The sequence below is a fragment of the Mesoplodon densirostris genome, chromosome 8 (genome assembly GCF_025265405.1).
Source record: "Mesoplodon densirostris isolate mMesDen1 chromosome 8, mMesDen1 primary haplotype, whole genome shotgun sequence".
In the NCBI taxonomy this organism is placed as follows: Eukaryota; Metazoa; Chordata; class Mammalia; order Artiodactyla; family Ziphiidae; genus Mesoplodon; species Mesoplodon densirostris.
Window position 1 is genome coordinate 38,839,204 of NC_082668.1, and position 19,726 is coordinate 38,858,929.

The 19,726-nt window shown below is 33.8% G+C and overlaps 1 protein-coding gene across 1 annotated transcript in view; it reads left to right on the forward strand.

Moving 5' to 3' along the window:
• The window catches only part of BOLL (boule homolog, RNA binding protein), a 31,396-nt gene that overhangs the window by 6,695 nt on the left and 4,975 nt on the right, over nucleotides 1–19,726 (forward strand). Inside the window, exons 4-9 of the mRNA XM_060106749.1 lie at nucleotides 1,867–1,921; nucleotides 3,157–3,232; nucleotides 6,970–7,097; nucleotides 13,377–13,448; nucleotides 18,123–18,170; nucleotides 19,191–19,319. Of these exons, the coding sequence (XP_059962732.1) occupies nucleotides 1,867–1,921; nucleotides 3,157–3,232; nucleotides 6,970–7,097; nucleotides 13,377–13,448; nucleotides 18,123–18,170; nucleotides 19,191–19,319 (508 nt within the window). The remainder of the gene's footprint in view (nucleotides 1–1,866; nucleotides 1,922–3,156; nucleotides 3,233–6,969; nucleotides 7,098–13,376; nucleotides 13,449–18,122; nucleotides 18,171–19,190; nucleotides 19,320–19,726) is intronic.

Sequence of the window (19,726 nt, forward strand, 5' to 3'; positions counted from 1 at the left end):
GTTATTCTTGCAAAGGCTGAGGGACCACTCATTGTTCGGTAATAAGCACTTAATGTCGAGTAGCTCTTGTCCAGTAGCCAAGGAACCAGAAACTAAAGGAATCTGATATTTTTGGAATTGTATACCTGCTTTAGACTAGAGAGAACTTTACTTGAAAAAGGCTGACACAAAAGAATGTCCATAGGTTGTGCCTCAAAGACCTAATTAGGGGACTAATCTGAGAAATATAACTCTTAATGAGAATGATTTTTAATTGCCAAATCAAGGAGAATGAAAATTAAGGGGGAAAAGCAGTAGGATTTGTCTAGAACTGTCTAGTGCCCTTAGAGCTGTTTCAGTGGATTGGTATATTCAAAAGCCAAATACCAGAGAAGAAAAAGGTAGTTTGCATAGGGTACTCGCTTAAGAAGTTTGACTGCAAAGTTAAAGAAATTGATGAAGGATTTTGTTTGTTTTCCTGAAAAAAAAGACAATATATACATACTTATAGGCATAAAGGAAGGGACCAATAAGGTGGAGGGAAAATTATATTAGTGGGAAACTACATGTAAGTATGACAGGTGGACACTTTGGAAGAGATGAGATCCTGCAGAGGTTATTTTTAAACAAATGAGATATTTCCTGAGACTGACAATCAATATTAGGATGAAGTGAGATTGTACCTCTTTTATTTGGCTTAATAGAATTTGTAATATACATTTTTTAATCATTGAAAAACACACATAGAAATGTAGACTGTATTTTATGCTTTTTCCACAGGGTGGTATATGTGTTCTACCAAAAAAAAAAAACTAATAATAGCGTAAAAATATTTCTTTAGCCTTTGTTTAATGTTTGGGCAAATAGAAAAAAAGAAATTCCTTTGTTGAAAAAGAAAATTCATATATAATACAGTAATTTTGAATTGAAGAAACAGTAAATGTTTACTAATTATACAGTACATAATTATATAATAGTAGTTATGAATTGAGGAAAATAATAGTTTAGCACTACTCAGAAGAGTTTCCTTAAGTTATCCAAATAGAGATTACATTTTGGGGAGATATACTTTTTTATTTCTTTCATTCCTTTTTTCCTACCTATTTTGGCTTTTTGGACATGGCATACATTGTGTATTTGTGTCTTGATCGTATGTTTTATACTCTGAAGGTAACAAGTATACATGAAAAAGCATATATAAAGTCTGGGTTGTACATATTTTTAATTGATTTTATTTGGGAAATATACTAATAGTTGCATTATCAGTTTATATATGCTGATAATAGTAAATAATATGTTTGTATACTCATTTACCAACATAAAAAATTTTATTATGTTGAAACTTTTAAATTTTTAAAGGTTTTCTTCTACTTTGATTTCTATTTAAACCAAACTTCTATCATTTTAAAAGGAGATTACTGCTCTGCACTGAAATTTATTGCATCCCAATTTGTAAACCAGAATACAAATCTCTCATGCTTTCCTGCCTTACTTACAGCTCAGGTCTGAAACTGTTTCAATATCCCCGGGTTTTTTTTTTTTTCTTTTAGGCCCCTCCCTTTAAGAGGAGGTGACAGTGTTAAGCTGTGAATGATTCTCCTAAGTTTTGCATGCTGGTGCATCAAGAAAAAATGTTCACTCCTCCCACGGCCCATTCTTTCTTTTTTGTTTTTTTTCTTTTTTGGGCTGCACCTTGAGGCATGTGGGATGTTCCCCAACCAGGGATCGAACCCATGCCCCCTGCACTGGTAGTGCAGAGGCTTAACCGCTGGACTGCCAGGGAAGTCCCCCGCACTGGCCCATTCTTTAAAAAAAAAAAAAAAAAAAATTTATCTTAATATAACTCCAATGTAATGTTCTAAGATAATAATTAATACATTTATTTAGGTATGGCTTTGTCACTTTTGAAACACAAGAAGATGCACAAAAAATTTTACAAAAGGTAAGATATTTTGGTGTATTTAACTTAATTTTTAGAACTTCTTTCTTTGAAACTAATCCTTTAAGGTATTAATTTAATAATAGTAGGGTTCCAGTACAATGATTGATTGCTAAAAAAAAAAAAGTTTTTATCTTCTTTGCATCTTAAGATTGACATTGGTCTCCAAAAAAATGAATTACAAAAAAAGATTAAAGAGAAACTTTATCTGCAGAAAAACAAATTCCAAATAATTATGTAAGTATGGTTGTGAAGTTATAATATAATTTTTCACTTTATTTGCTTAAACTAAGAATTTAAGGATGTATCTTTCCTGAAGTGTTAATAGCATTTTGAATTCCTAAAAAACATTACAAATGTAGATTCCTAGAGTGAGGTTATCTGAGATCATTTCCCTCCTCTGAAAAACTTTATATAAACTAAGAACATTCATAGAAAAAGTCTATAGCCTGCAGTTCAATATATAATAACTTTAAATTTGGCAACTGTAACATTTAAGTTTTTTAGGAAAAAATTTTATTTAAATTGTATTTAAGTCATATGCAGTTGATTCTCATTATTTGTAGTGGTGTGTTCTATAAAATCACCACGAACACTGAATTAGCAAATATTGAAGTGCTGCACCTAGAAGAATACAGGCCTAGGTTCCCACAAGCTTCTGCTCACAATCTTTTCATCAGCCAATCAATACGTAACTTTGTCTTATGTGTGCTTCTGTTTAAAGATATTTAATTTATATTTTTGATTCATTAACACTGAACTCGTGGCCAACAGCACTATAACTCATGCCTGAATTAAATCCAGCTAGCACATATTTTCTCCATTAAGGCACATGACAGTCTTTTTGCACTTAGGAACACTAGCAAGCACTTCAGAACTATACTTGAGGGCCATTTTAAATAGCAAAACTACCAACATAAGGCACAAAAATGTGAAAAACATGACACTAAATAGAACATGAAAAGGACAATTGTTTACAGTATAGAAGATGGAAAAAGAAAACAGTGTCACCCTATTTGACCTTAGCTGGGACCACGTGTGTAAGGCGACTCAAATTTTTCACCTGTCTGCTCACATACACTAATAACTAGTAAATCGCTAGATGAGGAATTAGGGTCAGAGCACTGGAACCAAGATTCACACTCAGATCTATTTAACTCCAAAGACTTTGTCCTTTCCACTATGCCTTGCCGCTTTCAAAGAATGATAATAAAATAATTTATTTTTTCTTATTTTAGGCTGAAAAACTTAATTACAAGGACAGGAAACTGAACATTGGTCCAGCAATAAGAAAACAACAAGTAGGGATCCCTCGTATGTATTGAGAACTAATGTATTTTTCAGTATTTTTGCATGGTTCTTTTTTGAAATATTAGACTTTTAATAGAACTTCATTAAAATATCAGCTTTCTTTCATTTAATAAAGTACATTTAGTGAAGTTGGTGGTCAAATGAATATTTCTTACCACAAATTAAAATATATTAGTTTGCAGGGTGGGGGGGGCTAGGCAAAATTTATATAAATAATGATGTTTAACTATATTCCATATAGTTATATCTTTAAAGGAAAAATCTTTTATGATAAAAATATAGTTTAAAACTACAAAAGAAATTAAAAGTAGTTAATTACTATTTAGAAAATGTTCTAATTAACAAAGTAATTTAAAATTACAGTAAAATTACAGAAAGTGAAAATATAGAACAAATATCAGAAACTCTGGTCATATGGTACGTACTGTATCCCAACCACATGTATCATAATTAACAGAGGAAACAATCCCTGAAGCTTTAGGAATTGGCTAAGTTAGATGCCTTCCTCAAATTTTGGTAATGCTTTTGACTCTACTCTTTTTTTCCTCACTCTTCCCATTTATTAAGTTAGACATCTTTACAGTTAACATTTTACCTATAATACTTATTAAAATCTCCAACAGAATCTTTGGCTAGAAGGAGAAACTTTGCATAAAATTTGTAACTCAATTTTTTATTCTTCCTTAGCTGTGTCCTAATGTCTACTGGGATGTTTAAGACATTAGGTGGATATTGTACATCTGTTAGCAAATTAATAGATTGTGCTCATTTGGACTGTTTTGTTTTTGACTTAGAAGTTAACAGATATCAAGTTTAGTTTTGACTTAGTATTTGTTAATTTAGAAGATAACTGAAGTGTCCTTAGTAAGTTGATATTCCAAAATGGAATGCAGTAAATATGGCAGAATCCTGAATATTTTCAGACTACTATTGTTAGTTGCAAGAGTTAAGCTGTAACATGTAATAACAGTTCTTTAGCCCATTATCACCATCAGTAGGAACAACTAGTAATGTTCATATTATGACCCACAAGTTGCTAAAAATAGAACATAAATCAGCACTATGCTGAATGCTTTCAAACAGATGAATAGTTATTTAAGAACTATTCAGTGCAAGGGTCAATGTTATGGGTTTTCATTTATTTCATTTAATCTTTACAGCAATCTGTGAGGTATTATTTGTTCTATTTTTGTAAATAGAAAATTCAGCTTATAAAGGTAAAGTCATTGTTTTAGAAACATTTCTGCTGAAATAATCTTAAATGTAGAGGAGAGTTAATCTGGTCATGCTGTGGGTCTTAACCCAATGGCACCATACCAGAATTCTAAATTTTCTTTAAATTCTTTAATTTTCTTTAAACTTTCTTTAAAGTCTCATGGTTTATGTAAAACTTCATGCGCAGTTTGGATTCTGTTCTATAACACTGTATTGTTTATTAAAATGTTTCCTAAAAATAATTGTTTGAATAAGACTGATTCTGTAAGAAGATCACCGTGTTCAGCCTGTGCCTTTTCATATTTCCTGACATAACCATGCTAGGCCCAAATTTGAGAAGTATGGGGTTAAATAACTTAACCAAATGGTAGCTTTAGCCTTCAAATCCAGGACAGTTTGACTCCAAAGCTACTTTTACTTTTCTACAGAGAAAGAATAAGTATTAAAGGTATATTTACAAAATATAAGGGATTCTTATCTCATTTTTTTCAAATCTATCACTTCTTTTCCATCTCCATTACCAATATTCTAGACCCAGCTACCCACTTTGCTTGCCTTAATTTCTAGAAAAGCCTCCTAACTGGTCTCTCTGAATCCAGTCTTGCTACCTTCCAACCTATCACACACAAGGCAGCCAGAGTGATCTTTCAGAAGTGCACATCTTATCATGTTATTCTCTGATTATTTCGAGCTTTCCTTCTCTTTTCTTTCCATGCTTTAGCCATCTAGCCTTCCCTCAGTTTCAGAACTTAACCATATTCCTGATATACTATTTTCTTTACCTAGAATCATCTTTGCCATCCCATTCATTCTTTTTTTTTGCAGTACGCGGGCCTCTCACTGTTGTGGCCTCTCCCATTGCAGAGCACAGGCTCCAGACACGCAGGCTCAGTGGCCATGGCTCACAGGCCGAGCCACTCCACTGCATGTGGGATCTTCCCGGACCGGGGCACGAACCCGCGTCCCCTGCATCAGCAGGCGGACTCTCAACCACTGCGCCACCAGGGAAGCCCCCCATTCATTCTTTAAAGCTCAGCCCAAAACAAATGTCATTTCCTCACAGATGCTACATATATACATATATATATTTGAAATGTTCACCACTGTACCCTATACTACCTCTTCATGTCTTTATCAAAATTGTATTTAATTAATTGTGTAATTAACCAATGACTGTCTTCCTTACCAGAACCTAACTTCTATGAAAATAGAGGCCATGGCATGCCCAATTTTTTTCTTTTTTCTTTTTGGCTGTATCACTAGGGCCTAGTTTAATGCCTTGTAATAGTAATCACTCAAAATTTATTTATTTAACAGATAAACCTGTGGTTTCTTGATGATCTTTGGAGGGAAATCCATGAACCTTCTGAATTGCATGCAAAATTTTGTTTGAATATATGTATTTTTGAGAAAAGGGTCTGTGGCTTTCATCAGATTCTCAAAAGCATTGGATTAAGAACCACTAAAATATGCTATAACAATACTAGATAAAATGTGGTGAAAATATGAAAGCTGAGAAGTAGTAGTGCTATTTAGAGTGGCAGGTCAGTGCTGCTTACAGTGTGGTTTGCAGCCACCAACAGTTCACTTGGAATCTGTCAAAATGCAGTTCCTCAGGCCCTATCCCAGGCCTCCTGAATCAAAATCTCTTGAAAGACCTGGAATTTGTATTTTAATAAGCTGTCTAGGTTATTATAATGAATTTTAAATTTTGAGAAGCACTAGTATAGTGGAAGGAGGATTGCCAGTTCAGTAATTTATATAACCTGTTGGTCAAGTACTTAAATCTAACTTGGCATATAAAATTTTTAAAGTCTCCTCCTGACAAAAAAAAGAATTTTTTTTTAATTTTGGGGGGAGGAGTATATATAACTTTCACTTAGCAAAAGAGATGAGGACCCAAAATTAGCAACATAAAGGTCTGTGGTCATGTTTGTAATAGCAGCAGTTGTAGCAAAGGGAGACTAGAGAATAAAATATAGTCATAGCATGAGTGAGTGCTTGCTGATAGTAGATCCAAAGAATTTGTAAGGTGGAACAAGTGTCTTGAGGAAAGTAGAATTTTGTCTAATTTCACTGCCTCCATCTTCTTTGGCCTTTTACAAATAGACAGTCTTACTAAGATCTTAGGAACTTCACTACAGTGTAGTCTTCAGGAAACTCTAAATTGTATGTAATTTATATTTGTAAAAATAATGACTTTGCTGATAATAATCTCAATTGTTAAGTTTTGTGTTTCATTATACTAGTATTAAAATCTGAATTGGTGAATTTTTAGTATTCCTTATTAAACTTGTTTCTTTTTCTTTCATTTACCTTAAGCTAACAAAAGCTCTAAGGTAGTGAGTTTGAAAATATATATTTCAAAGGTACTTTAACATGGAATTTTTTAAAGAACTTATAACATTCAATTTTTACTGTAGCTATATATATGTGTTAAGGTAAACATTTTCCATTGTTCAGAAATTACATTTTTAAATGTTAAACTGAACATTTCAATTATTACTATTTACACTTTGTTTTAGGTTCCAGTATAATGCCAGCAGCTGGAACAATGTATCTATCAACTTCAACTGGATATCCTTACACTTATCATAATGGTGTTGCTTATTTTCCTACTCCAGAGGTAGCTTCTGTCCCACCACCTTGGCCTGTAAGTAATTTCATTTTAGAAGGGTTTCCATCTATTACTATTAAATTTTTTAATTCTGAAATATTTCAACCACAGAAAATTACAAATAATAATAGCCATGTAGCTACCACTCAAATTTAATAGAGGTTAACATTTTACCATATTTACTTAAGTTCTTTTAATAGGGGGAATAAAATATGACAAATTCAAGTAAAGTCTCCTTGCCCCAATTATCTTACCCTCTTTCCTCCTTAGAGGTTAACAAGAGTATCTTTTCTGTCCATTTTATATGTTTTTACTACAAATGTAGATATCCTTAAACAATAGTATTGCTTTAGGCAGTTTTTAAACACTATATAAATAATCTGGTTTTCCTAGTCAACATTATGTTTTTGAGATTAAACCATGTTGATCCTAGCATATCTAGTTCATTTATTTAAATTTTTTATAATATTCCATTGTATGAGTGTATATTCCCCTATTGATGGACATTGTAAGTTTTTTCTACAATCAAGACTACATTGAGGAAACTATACTCAATATTTTGTAATAATCTATAAGGGAAAAGATTCAGAAAAAACAGTTATATATATATGCATAACTGAATCACTTTGCTATACACCTGAAACTAACAAAACATTGTAAATCAACTATACGTCAATAAAAAAATTTAGTAAGATGAAGTATTTTCAATGCAGTTTTGATATTGCATGTACTCTTTGTAAATTGCTTGTGATTTTTAAAAATTTAACCATCGAGGTCCTATTTTTTATTCTAATCAATTTGCATGACTTAATGTAGAATCAAAACTTCATCATTTTATATATAAATTTTATACAGTATTATTTAATCTTTTTCATTCTTTCTGAGTTTAAAAGTTTTATAACTGAATCAATTGATTTTTTCATTTTACTTCATCACTTAAAATTTTGCCCCACTAGGGATCTGATAACTACTCAGATTTATTTTCTGCTAGTTATTCCATGATTTCATTTTACTTAAGTCTTTAATCTGTTTGGAGCTTTCTTGGGGTACATTCTATGGTCATATTCCACAAGTTCAGAGAATCACATGTGGAGTTTTGTTTGGTTTTTTTCTGAACAAAAATGGGCAGAAGATCTAAATAGACATTCCTCCAAAGAAGACATACAAATGGCCAAGAAGCACATGAAAGCTGCTCAACATCACTAATTATTAGAGAAACGCAAATCAAAACTACAATGAGGTATCACCTCACACCAGTTAGAATGGACATCATCAGAAAATCTACAAACAACAAATGCTGGAGAGCGTGTGGAGAAAAGGGAACCCTCTTGCACTGTTGGTAGGAATGTAAATTGATACAGCCACTATGGAGAACAGTATGGAGGTTCCTTTAAAAACTAAAAATAAAATTACCATATGATCCAGCAATCCCACTACTGGGCATAAACCCAGAGAAAACCATAATTCAAAAAGACACATGCACCCCAATGTTCCTTGCAGCACTGTTTACAATAGCCAGGTCATGGAAGCAACCTAAATGCCCATCGACCGATGAACGGATAAAGAAGAAGTGGTATATATATACAATGGAATATTACTCAACCATAAAAAGGAACGAAATTGAGTCATCTGTTGAGACGTGGATGGATCTAGAGACTGTCGTACAAAGTGAAGTAAGTCAGAAAGAGAAAAACAAATATCGTATATTAACACATGTATGTGGAACCTAGAAAAATGGTACAGATGAACCGGTTTGCAGGGCAGAAGTTGAGACACAGATGTAGAGAACAAACGTATGGACACCAAGGGGGGAAAGCCACAGAGGGGTGGGGATGGTGGTGTGCTGAATTGGGCGATTGGGATTGACATGTATACACTGATGTGTATAAAATTGATGACTAGTAAGAACCTGCTGTATAAAAAAATAAAATTCAAAAATTTAAAAAAAAAATGGGCAGAACCAACCCCTACTGATCTACATTTAGTAGGTCTGTGAGTGAAAAATATATATGTATGAATATAATTCTATAAATATAATTAATATATTATGATTATAATATATTGAATATACAAATATAATAAATACAATTATTTATTATAATACATTACCCTATTTAGAAAAGTTGCAAGTTGCCTAACAGTAAATAAATAATAAACAGAGTATAAAATTCTTTTAAGCAGACTACATTGAACATCTAGATTTTGTATGTATTGTATGAGTTTGTCTATGACAGTGATCTTCAAAGTTTTTTGTTTATATATACTCTAAAATTTTTTTGAAAAATTATGAATACTCTCATTTTTAAGTTGAAATCTGAAATTTACCATAATTTTAAATAGTTTAGACATATTATATATTGTAGGTTTGCTTTAGATATATATTTTATAAAAGTCTGTAGCTATAGATTTCATTTAAGACTGGAAAATGTCCTACATGTAGTGATGGATGTTAACTAGACTCATTGTGGTTATCATTTCATTCTTTTTATATATAAATATAGTCATTATGTTATGCACCTGAAACTAGGATAATGTCATATGTCAGATATCTCGCAATAAAAAAAAGAAAAAAGAACGGAAAATGCCTGCTCTATAATTCAGTTAACAAAACTAGTCAACCAAATAAAATTAGCCAATCAAATAAAACTTAATCTCTATTAGAAAATTCTGACTCTATTTTTAAGTTCAAATAAATGAATTAATATGTATCCCTGTGACCATCCTGTAATTTATTTTGTTCCCTGGATATGAAATAAGGTACCATCTTCCCCTTAATATTTCTTATAAAAATTCTTTTTGCTTTGCTCTTTCCTGTTTCTCAAGGGCATTGCCTTCTTGAATTGTCTGTTTGTTTGATGCTCTGTTAGTGTTTACATTCCAGAACAAAGCATTATAGCAAGATCCAAAATGAGTGAGAGTGTGCCTTTCATAGTGAAGGGGAAAAGTATTGTAAAAGGGGAGTTTTGAAAAGAAGAATCCATTGTACACAGATACATTCACAGACAGATCAAATCAGAAAGGAGACCATATGAAATATCTGAAAATTAATACTCTTAAACCTATTCATGCTCATGCACCACTGGAAGATTTCTGTGTTCTCTGACATTGGTCTTGGCTATGACATACATGTACAAGCAGAATTTCACATTTATAGACTATACACATCTTTGACTAAATGTTCCCAAATATCTTTCTAAAGTGCACCAGTATAGGGGCTTCCCTGGTGGCGCAGTGGTTGAGAGTCCACCTGCCGATGCGAGGGACACGGGTTCGTGCCCTGGTCTGGGAAGATCCCACATGCCTCGGAGAGGCTGGGCCCGTGAGCCATGGCCGCTGAGCCTGTGCGTCCGGAGCCTGTGCTCCACAATGGGAGAGGCCACAACAGTGAGAGGCCCGCGTACCACACACACACAAAAATTAATAAATAAATAAATAATAAATAAAGTGTAAGTATAAAGGTTAGTAACAGTTTATGAGAGCTTCAATTTCTCCATAATCTGCCAGCTCTTTAATTTACTAGATTTTTATATTTTTGCCAATATTATGAAATGGTATCTTGTTTTACCTTTCATTTGCCTAGTCAGTGGTAAGATTAAACATATTTTCATATATTTATTTGCCATTTCAGTTTCTTCTATGAGCTGCCTCTTCATTTCTTTTGCCCGTTTTTTCTGTTGGGATTGTTTGTCTTTTTCTTGAGTTCATTATATGAGTTCTATGTGTTGTAAATACGTTTTAGTTTGTGGCTTGTCCATTAACTTTATGGTATTTTTTGTCATACACAAGTTTTTTGTTTTAATGTTGATAGATGTATTAATGTTTTATGGTTTCAGCTTTTAGTGTTTTTTTTTAAATACTATGCTGTTGCTGTTTTTCACATCTAGATCTTAAATCTGCAGTTTACATATTGACTAATCCATCCTCTTCCACTGTTTTGAAATGAATCCTCTGTCAAATGCTGAGTTTCTGTGTGTGGAGTCTCTTTCTGGGCTCTCTGTTATGTTCCGTTGGTGTATTTGTTTGCCCTGCCCAATTCTGTTTTAATTCCTGCTGCTTTATAATAAGTCTTAAAATCTGATAGGGCCATAATCTTCCTCGGTTCTTTAAGAGTCCCTCATCTATCCTTAAGTCTTTGCTTTTATAAATATAAATTTCATAATTCAGCTTGTTCAGCTCTGTGAAAAGCCTTAGTTTTTGTTAGAATTGCATTAAATATATAGATTAACTTGGGGCATTTAAGCATAATACTGAATTTTCCCATTCATAAACATTATTTAGAGTTTCCATCCATCAATAAAATTTTCTTTCTCTGTAAAAAAAGTTTGGCGTATCTTCTGTTTGATTTATTCTTAGGTACTCTGTAGTTCTTGTTGCTTTTATGAATGGCGTATTTTTTTAATCACACTTCCTAATAGATTGTGACTGGTGTGTACTAATGCTTTTGATTGGTAAATGTTGGTATTTTATCAGGAACCCTGCCAAACTCTCATATAGGCGATCATTTAGGACTCAGTATACTTCTGTTTCTTTCTGCTCTTCTGTTACTCATTTTTTCTCATCAAGTTATTGACTGGCAATGTCTCTGCTACAGTATTTATATAACACTTGTTCTTAAGAAAAGAAATAAGTTCAGTAACTCACCATTAAGCTTTATATGAGCATCTTCCAAAACCTACATATATATGTTAAGAAACTCTTAACCTTAACCAAGTTTTCTCCACCTCAGCACTATTGACATTTTGGGCCAGATGACTGATTTTTTTTTTGTGGGAGACTGTCCTGTACATTGCAGGATTTTTAGCAGTATCCTAGCCTCCCTACATTTATGAAAACCCAAATATTACCAAATGTTTCCTGGGGGCCGGGGGCAAAGTCGCACCTGGTTGAGAATTATTGCCCGAAGTCAATTAAGGAAGTTAATTTTTATTCTGTTTACTAAGAGTTTTTATCATGAAAGGGTATTGAATTTTAACAATGCAATTTCTGTATCTGCTTAGATTATCATTTTTTCCTCCTTTAATCTATTAATATAAATTACATTATTATTTTCTAATGTTAATCTGGTACAATTTTATTAGCACATGATAGTCTGAAAATTATGCAAAACTATGATACTTTTCTTCAGTTTTGGGGGTAGGGGTAAACATTAAAACAAAACAATGCAAATTAGATCCCATGTTAGAAACTGAAGTTTAATTGCTATCATTAAAGCCTATTTTACCTATTTTGTAATACAATTTGCCTGTTTTTTTAATGATCTGATTTTAAATAACCTATTTCGGGACTTCCCTGGTGGCACAGTGGTTAAGAATCTGCCTGCAGATGCAGGGGACAGGGGTTCAAGCCCTGGTCTGGGAAGATCCCACATGCCGCGGAGCATCTAAGCCCATGCGCCACAACTACTGACCCTGCGCTGTAGAGCCCGCAAGCCACAACTACTGACCCCACGTGCCACACCTACTGAAGCCCACGTGCCTAGAGACCATGCTCCGCAACAAAGAGAAGCCACTGTAATGAGAAGCCCGCTCACCGCAGCGAAGAGTGGCCCCTGCTGGCCGCAACTAGAGAAAGCCCACGTGCAACAACGAAGACCCAACGCAGCCAAAAATAAACAAATTTTTAAAATAATAACAATAAATAAATAAGTAACCTATTTTGGGGTTTACTCCATTTGAATAATCAACTGTTACATGTACTTTTTTAAGATGTAATAAATCACCTGTAAATTTATTGGATGACTATCTCATTTAAATATCAAAATGATAAAATAGAATTTAACAAATTCTTCAATAAATAATGTATTTGCTTTAATTAAATGTATAACAAAGGAATAGGATGTTGATTATTCATAAGTAATGGGAAATTAGTGGCAAAATCAGATATGATTATTCATTCAGTTCTAAATGCTATGTAAACATCAGATATGATTATTCATTCAGTTCTAAATGCTATGTAAACATTATCTACTGCTGGTCTCCACAATGGAAATAGGCAGTGTCACCTTAAGTCCAACTGCCATTTTTCCTCTAAACATTCTCTTAGAACTATATTTTCATAATCTTTGGACTAAAAGCAACTTTTCTGGTAGTTGTTTTAGCATTACTATGGAAATGAAACCACATGGAAGTAGAAATACTGTGATAATTTTAATAGACTTAAAGTGGAGTTGTAATAATATAAGAGGTGGAAAAATGACATTTCCAATCATAAACCATAAGTTGACTGGGTTTAGGTGACAATGCAAGATAAATTTCATTATAAACTATTTTAAAGAATTTTGCTTAAAATAATTTTTCTTTTTCTTTCCTCTTATAGTCACGTTCTATATCTAGTTCCACTGTGATGGTAGCTCAGCCCGTTTATCAGCAACCTGCATATCACTACCAGGTAAACATTAAATTACAATGAAAATCTTCTTTGATACTTTCAGTCCTTTTTTGAGTAAGTTTCATTTTAATCTTTCTCATACAAATACTCTCATAATTAAAAAGAGGTAGTTAAGCCTTGATAACAGTGGCATTCTTTTTTTATGAGGGATCTAAACAATGTCATACAAGAAGATGAACTGTTTACTTCCTTTTATCAAATGTAATGAGGTCAGTTTTGCTCCCCTGGTTAGCACAGAAATAATTCCCAAAGTAAGATAAAGATGTTGGACTACAGGCTGATATATGTTTAATGCTACTGTGACCATTATGTCAGTTTAATAAGTATATATTAGAATAAGTAATATATTATGGTTTATATTATGACAGCCCCTTTTAGTTAACCAACACTCTTTTCATTAATTCTTGTGAGAGACTGAGGGTAATGCCAGACCATTTTGGTGTATTGTAGATAAAGTGTAATTGGAACACAGCCATATTTGTTTACATATTGTCTGTGGCTGCTTTTGTGCGCAGTGGCAGAGTTGAGTAGTTGCAACAGAGATATACGGCCTGCAAAGCTTAAAATATTTACCCTCTGGCTCTTTACAGAAAACGTTTGCCAACTTCTTATCTGTAGCATTCACAAATAATATCACATTCTTCTATACCTTTGAAATAATGGAAGAGACTTTATTTCTGGGTTTTTTTTTTTTCATTTTGAACTTTTAAAATAGACCCACATGAAATGTTACAGCTACTGGAATTATTTTTAGTGTTAGACTAGGTTTGGGGGAGGTCACTTATTTTTAAATTCTGTTACTATGCTAAATATAAAATTATCTAAAGTGTTTTATTCACTTAGTAAAAATGAAAGTAACTTAATGGCATTTCTTTAAAGTATATATGTAGGGACTTCCCTGGTGGTGCAGTGGTTAAGAATCCGCCTGCCAATGCAGGGGATACGGGTTCGATCCCTGCTCTGGGAAGATCCCACATGCCACATAGCAACTAAGCCCAAGTGCCACAACTACTGAGCCTGCGCTCTAGAGCCCACGCACCACAACTACTGAGGCTGCGTGCTGCAACTACTGAAGCCTGCGCACCTAGAGCCTGTGCTCCGCAACCAGAAAAGTCACCGCAATGAGAAGCCCACGCACTCCAATGAAGAGTAGCCCCCGCTTGCCGCAACGAGAGAAAACCCGGGTGCAGCAACAAAGGCCCAACGCAGCCAAAATTAAAAATAAATAAAGTATATATGTAGTGTGACTATTCCTAATTCAAACTTTTGAGAGGCCCCACGGACAACATTAGGTACCAGGCCATTTAACATGACAAGCCAAAAGTTGTGAAACCAGTTTTGGGACCCTTAGCTTATTGCCCACCTGGAGCATGTGAAAGGATGAGGTTAAAAAGGGAGATTGGTAATGAGGCTTTTTTAACAAGAGAGTTGTTAGAGTGCTATGGCATTTCCCATTCTCCTCAACCAAGCGAAGATGACTTCAGAGAATGACTAAGAGAGTTTAATATTTGTCCCCTGAAATTTGTGAGATAGTATCACTTGGGCGTGACCTCTCCTTAAAAAAAAGCCTGAAGAAGAAGCTGGAGTGGTTTATGGAGGCAGAGCCAGAAGAGAAGGCTACAGTAGGAATGTGCTGCACGTCTCACAGCAAGCAAAGGTTTATGTTTCCTAAGAGCAAGATACGAACCTCACAGAAGAGACTTTCCAACAGACTTTAAGGTGACCCCAGGAGAGAAAAAAATCTGTGTGAAGTAGACTCCTAGAATCAAGGTCTAGAACTGCAGTCAGAAGTTCTCAGCAAGGAGATCACCAAAGGAACAGAGCAAAGTACCTAACCAGAGTGTCAGCATTTGCAATCTGCCACACGCCAAAAAGTGATCTATCCTAATTTTTATCCAGGGGCAAGGAAAAACAGCTCAACACAGTGGTTTTTATTTGTTTGTTTGTTTTACCCTTTGAAAAGTTTATTTTTTGTGTTGAAATATAGTTGATTTACAATATTATATTAGCTTCAGGTGTACAACATAGTGAGTCAAACTTTTTCTAGATTATACTCCATTTATAGTTATTATAAAATATTGGCTGTATTCCCTGTACTGTACAATATATTCTTATAGCTTATTTATTTTATACATAGTAGTTTGTACCTTTTAACCCCCTACCTTTATTTTGCCCCTCCCCCTGTCCCTCTCACCACTGGTAACCACTAGCTTCAACACAATGCTTGGGATGAGAAAGACTAAAGTTGCTTTCTTTCTGCTTGCACCTTGTGGAGACCAGCTCCTCCTTCATTAATTGATTACATATATACATACATGACATAGATGTATTCTGAATAGAACTCTAATAAAATTTAATTTTATACTTTGGCTCTGGTTTTCCACTTGACACAAATTATAAAATTGGAAGTATATTACCTAGATATACTCGGGAAAGATTTTTGTACCAATTTGTAACATAGTATTTTGCAATGTAAGAAATAATTTCACTTCACATACTTCTTTACAGTTATATATTTATTCATCATCATTCTGCCCTAGAAATTGCCACTCTGATAATATCTTCCCCTGCTCTTTCTTTTTACAAATTCTGGGATTGATAGTTTTATCAACTTTTGTTAGTCAATATAAAATAGATAAATAGTGAGAACCTGCTGTATAGCACAGGGAACTCTGCTTCACTTCACTGTACAGGAGAAACTAACACAATATTGTAAAACAACTATACCCCAATAAAAAATTTAAAAATTTACAAAAAAAATAATAAATAAGCAGCATCCTTTAGCAAGCAAAACAGAAATTTTTATTAGTCAAATTGGATAATGCCTGGTTCAATCAGTATTTATCTCCTTGTATTTCTTACTTCCTAAGTAGATAGTGATTTTACTTATCTAACAAATCTACAAATATGTTATTTTATTTCAGATTTTTTATTAAAATATTTTCTTAAGAGATTATACATTATCCTGCCTTTTTTAATATGGTATACAGAACATAGACCTCACGTTATCTTGGTCATCATTATAACACAGTGATGTAATCCATTAGAAGTTGATGTGGTCAGCACGAAATTAACAGTTTAGATGGTAGATTCATGGGATCTTCTTTTTTTCTGTTTTTTTTACTTTAATAATTAAAAAAAGCCTTTTTAAAGGTGGAGAATAAGTCAAAAGTAAAACATTTATTATTAAGGAATAATACAACTAATTTAAGAAATAAAAAGTCTATGTTCTAGGGCCTCCCTGGTGGTGCAAGTGGTTAAGAGTCCGCCTGCCGATGCAGGGGATACGGGTTCGTGCCCCGGTCTGGGAGGATCCCATATGCCGCGGAGCAGCTGGGCCCGTGAGCCATGGCCGCTGGGCCTGCGCATCCGGAGCCTGTGCTCCGCAACGGGAGAGGCCACAACAGTGAGAGGCCCACATACCGCAAAAAGAAAAAAAAAAAAAAAAAAAAAGTCTATGTTCTATATTATCATCTTACAATAAGTACCTTAAGTAACTTGACCCTCTTTTTTTTTAAATAACAGCTTTATTTAGATATAATTCACATACTGTACAATTTACCTTTTCAAAGTGTACAACAGAGTGGTTTTTACTAAATTCACAGAGCTATGCAACCATACCACCATAAAAAAAAAAGCTTACCCATTTGTAGGCATTCCCCTTACCCCCTCCTCCCAGTCCTAGTCAACCAGTAATATACTTTCTGTCTTTATAGATTTGCCTGTTCTGGACATTATTTGGATATATACCGCATTTTGTTTATCTCTTCTTACTTTGATGGACATTTGGGTTGTTTCCACTTTTCAGCTTTTACAAATAATGCTGCTATGAACATTCATGTACAGATTTTTGTGTGGACATACGTTTTCATTTCTCTAAGGTCTTATACCTAGGAGTAGAATTGCTGAGTCATATGGTATCTCTGTGTTTAACCTTTTAAGGAAGTGTCATACGTTCCAAAGGCTGCACTATTTTACACTCCCACCAGTAGTTTATGAGGGTTCTAATTTCTCCACATCCTTGCCAACACTTATTATCTACCTTTTTGATTACAGCCTTCCTTGTGTATGTGAAGTGATATCACAGTGTAGTTTTGATTTCCACAGCCCATGGCTAATGATGTTGAATATCTTTTATATGCTTATTGGCCGTTTTTGTATATCTTCTTTGAGAAAATGTCTATTCATATCCTTTACCAGTTTTTATATTGGGTTACTTACCTTTTACTATTGAGTTATAAGGGTTCTTTGTATATTGTAGATACAAGTTTCTTATCAGATTCTTATAATCTTATGTTTCTTATAATTTGTAAATATTTTCTCCAATATTGTGGGTTTATTTTCACCTCCTTGATGGTGACTTCTGCAGCACAAAAGTTTTTCAGGTTGATGAAATCCAGTTTATCCTTTTTTTCTTTTGTTGCTTTGTTGCTTGTGCTTTTGAGGTCATAACTTTTTTAATTACCTGGTTCAAAGTCACAAAGATTTGCACCTATGTTTTCTTATAAGAGTTTTATAGTTTTAGCTCTTACATTTAGATCTTTGTTCCATTTTGAGTTAATTTTTGTATATGGTTTGAGGTGTAGGGGTCCAGCTTCATACTTTTGCATGTAGATATTCAGTTTTAACCCTTGTTTATAATCTGGTTGGGTTTTTTTTTTTTTTTCATTTTAGGCCCCTGCACAGTGTCTACCAGGTCAGTGGCAGTGGGGTGTTCCTCAGGTAAATATTAATTTTTTTCATTGTTTTTGTGAAGACTACCTGAATATTTAAGTCAGGAGAACTAGATTTGAGACCTTCCTCTTGTATTTATTAACTGTGATACCTTTGGCAATTCATTTAATCACTTTATTTCTCAGCTTCCTCATTTGCAAAGTGGAAGTAATGATACTATACCATTGAAAGTTTTCTCACATGATTTTTGTGATGGTCAAATGAGATCATGTAAGTGAAAGCATTTTATAAATAAGTGAGTGCTATGTAAACTGAAATGAAAATTTACTTCTTTTTACTATTAGTATTATTAGAAAATTTAGCATTTTTCTAGCTTTACTTCAGATTTTGCTTGTTTTATTTATGCTCCTAAATAAGTATTCCATCTCCCAACTTTTTTTTGTTTTGTTTTTGCGGTACGCGGGCCTCTCACTGTTGTGGCCTCTCCCGTTGCGGAGCACAGGCTCCGGACGTGCAGGCCCAGCAGCCATGGCTCATGGGCCCAGCCGCTCCGTGGCATGTGGGATCTTCCCAGACTGGGGCACGAACCTGTGTCCCCTGCATCGGCAGGCAGATTCTCAACCACTACGCCACCAGGGAAGCCCCCCATCTCCCAACTTTTGATAACAAATAGTGTACCATCAAAAAGATTGTTTAATGATACATCCCACTTCCATGGGAAGTCAGAAAGCTAAGAATAGACGTTTATGACAATTTAAATACTATAGGTTATATTATTACAACCTTTAATTGTGATCTTAATGATTATCTTAATTTATATATGAGGTTCTAAAGTGCTAAGAAATTTTTAGTACTTATAAGTGATAAAGTTATTAATAACCTCTACACAATTGGAATTTATAACAACCCAGAGTTCCTAGTTTGTTGCTAAGATACTTCTGTGCTGTCCCTGAAAAACAACTTTAGGAAAATGTGAAACCAACATTTCTCTCGTGTGTTGGGTAAGTCATTTGGTTTAATTGAAATAACTAATCCGATTTTAATTAGAAGTATGGTTTTGTGTTTTAGTCTCCTGCCTCTTCTGCTTCATTTTTATACCTGCAACCTTCTGAGGTTATTTATCAACCAGTGGAAATTGCACAGGATGATGGATGTGTTCCTCCTCTGCTGTCTCTGATGGAAGCTTCAGTTCCAGAGGTATGTGTTAGTCTCAAAGTAAGTTATCTATAACCACTTCCTCTTAACACTTATTTCTTTTTCTTTTCTAAAAATATTTATTCAAGACCCTCATTGAAGTTGAACATCTTATGTTTTCTTTGATTTATTCACATCTCTTCCCCTTTTTTATATCTGAGAATGCTTCATCTTAGAATTCTTCACTAACTAATTCTGAACCATTTCTCAAATCTGTTCACTCTACTAGGCTATTCCCTGACTCAGTCCCCTTGAAAGAGTAAGATAAATGCTTCTCCTTCTGGTTTGCCTGTCAATCTATATTGTTACTAACAGTCTGTCAATTAAAAGTGTACAAAAATGAAGTCAAAGAAGAAAATAATCTTTAAAAAATTCTTCCTTCAAAAATGTAAATCAAATTTATTTTATAA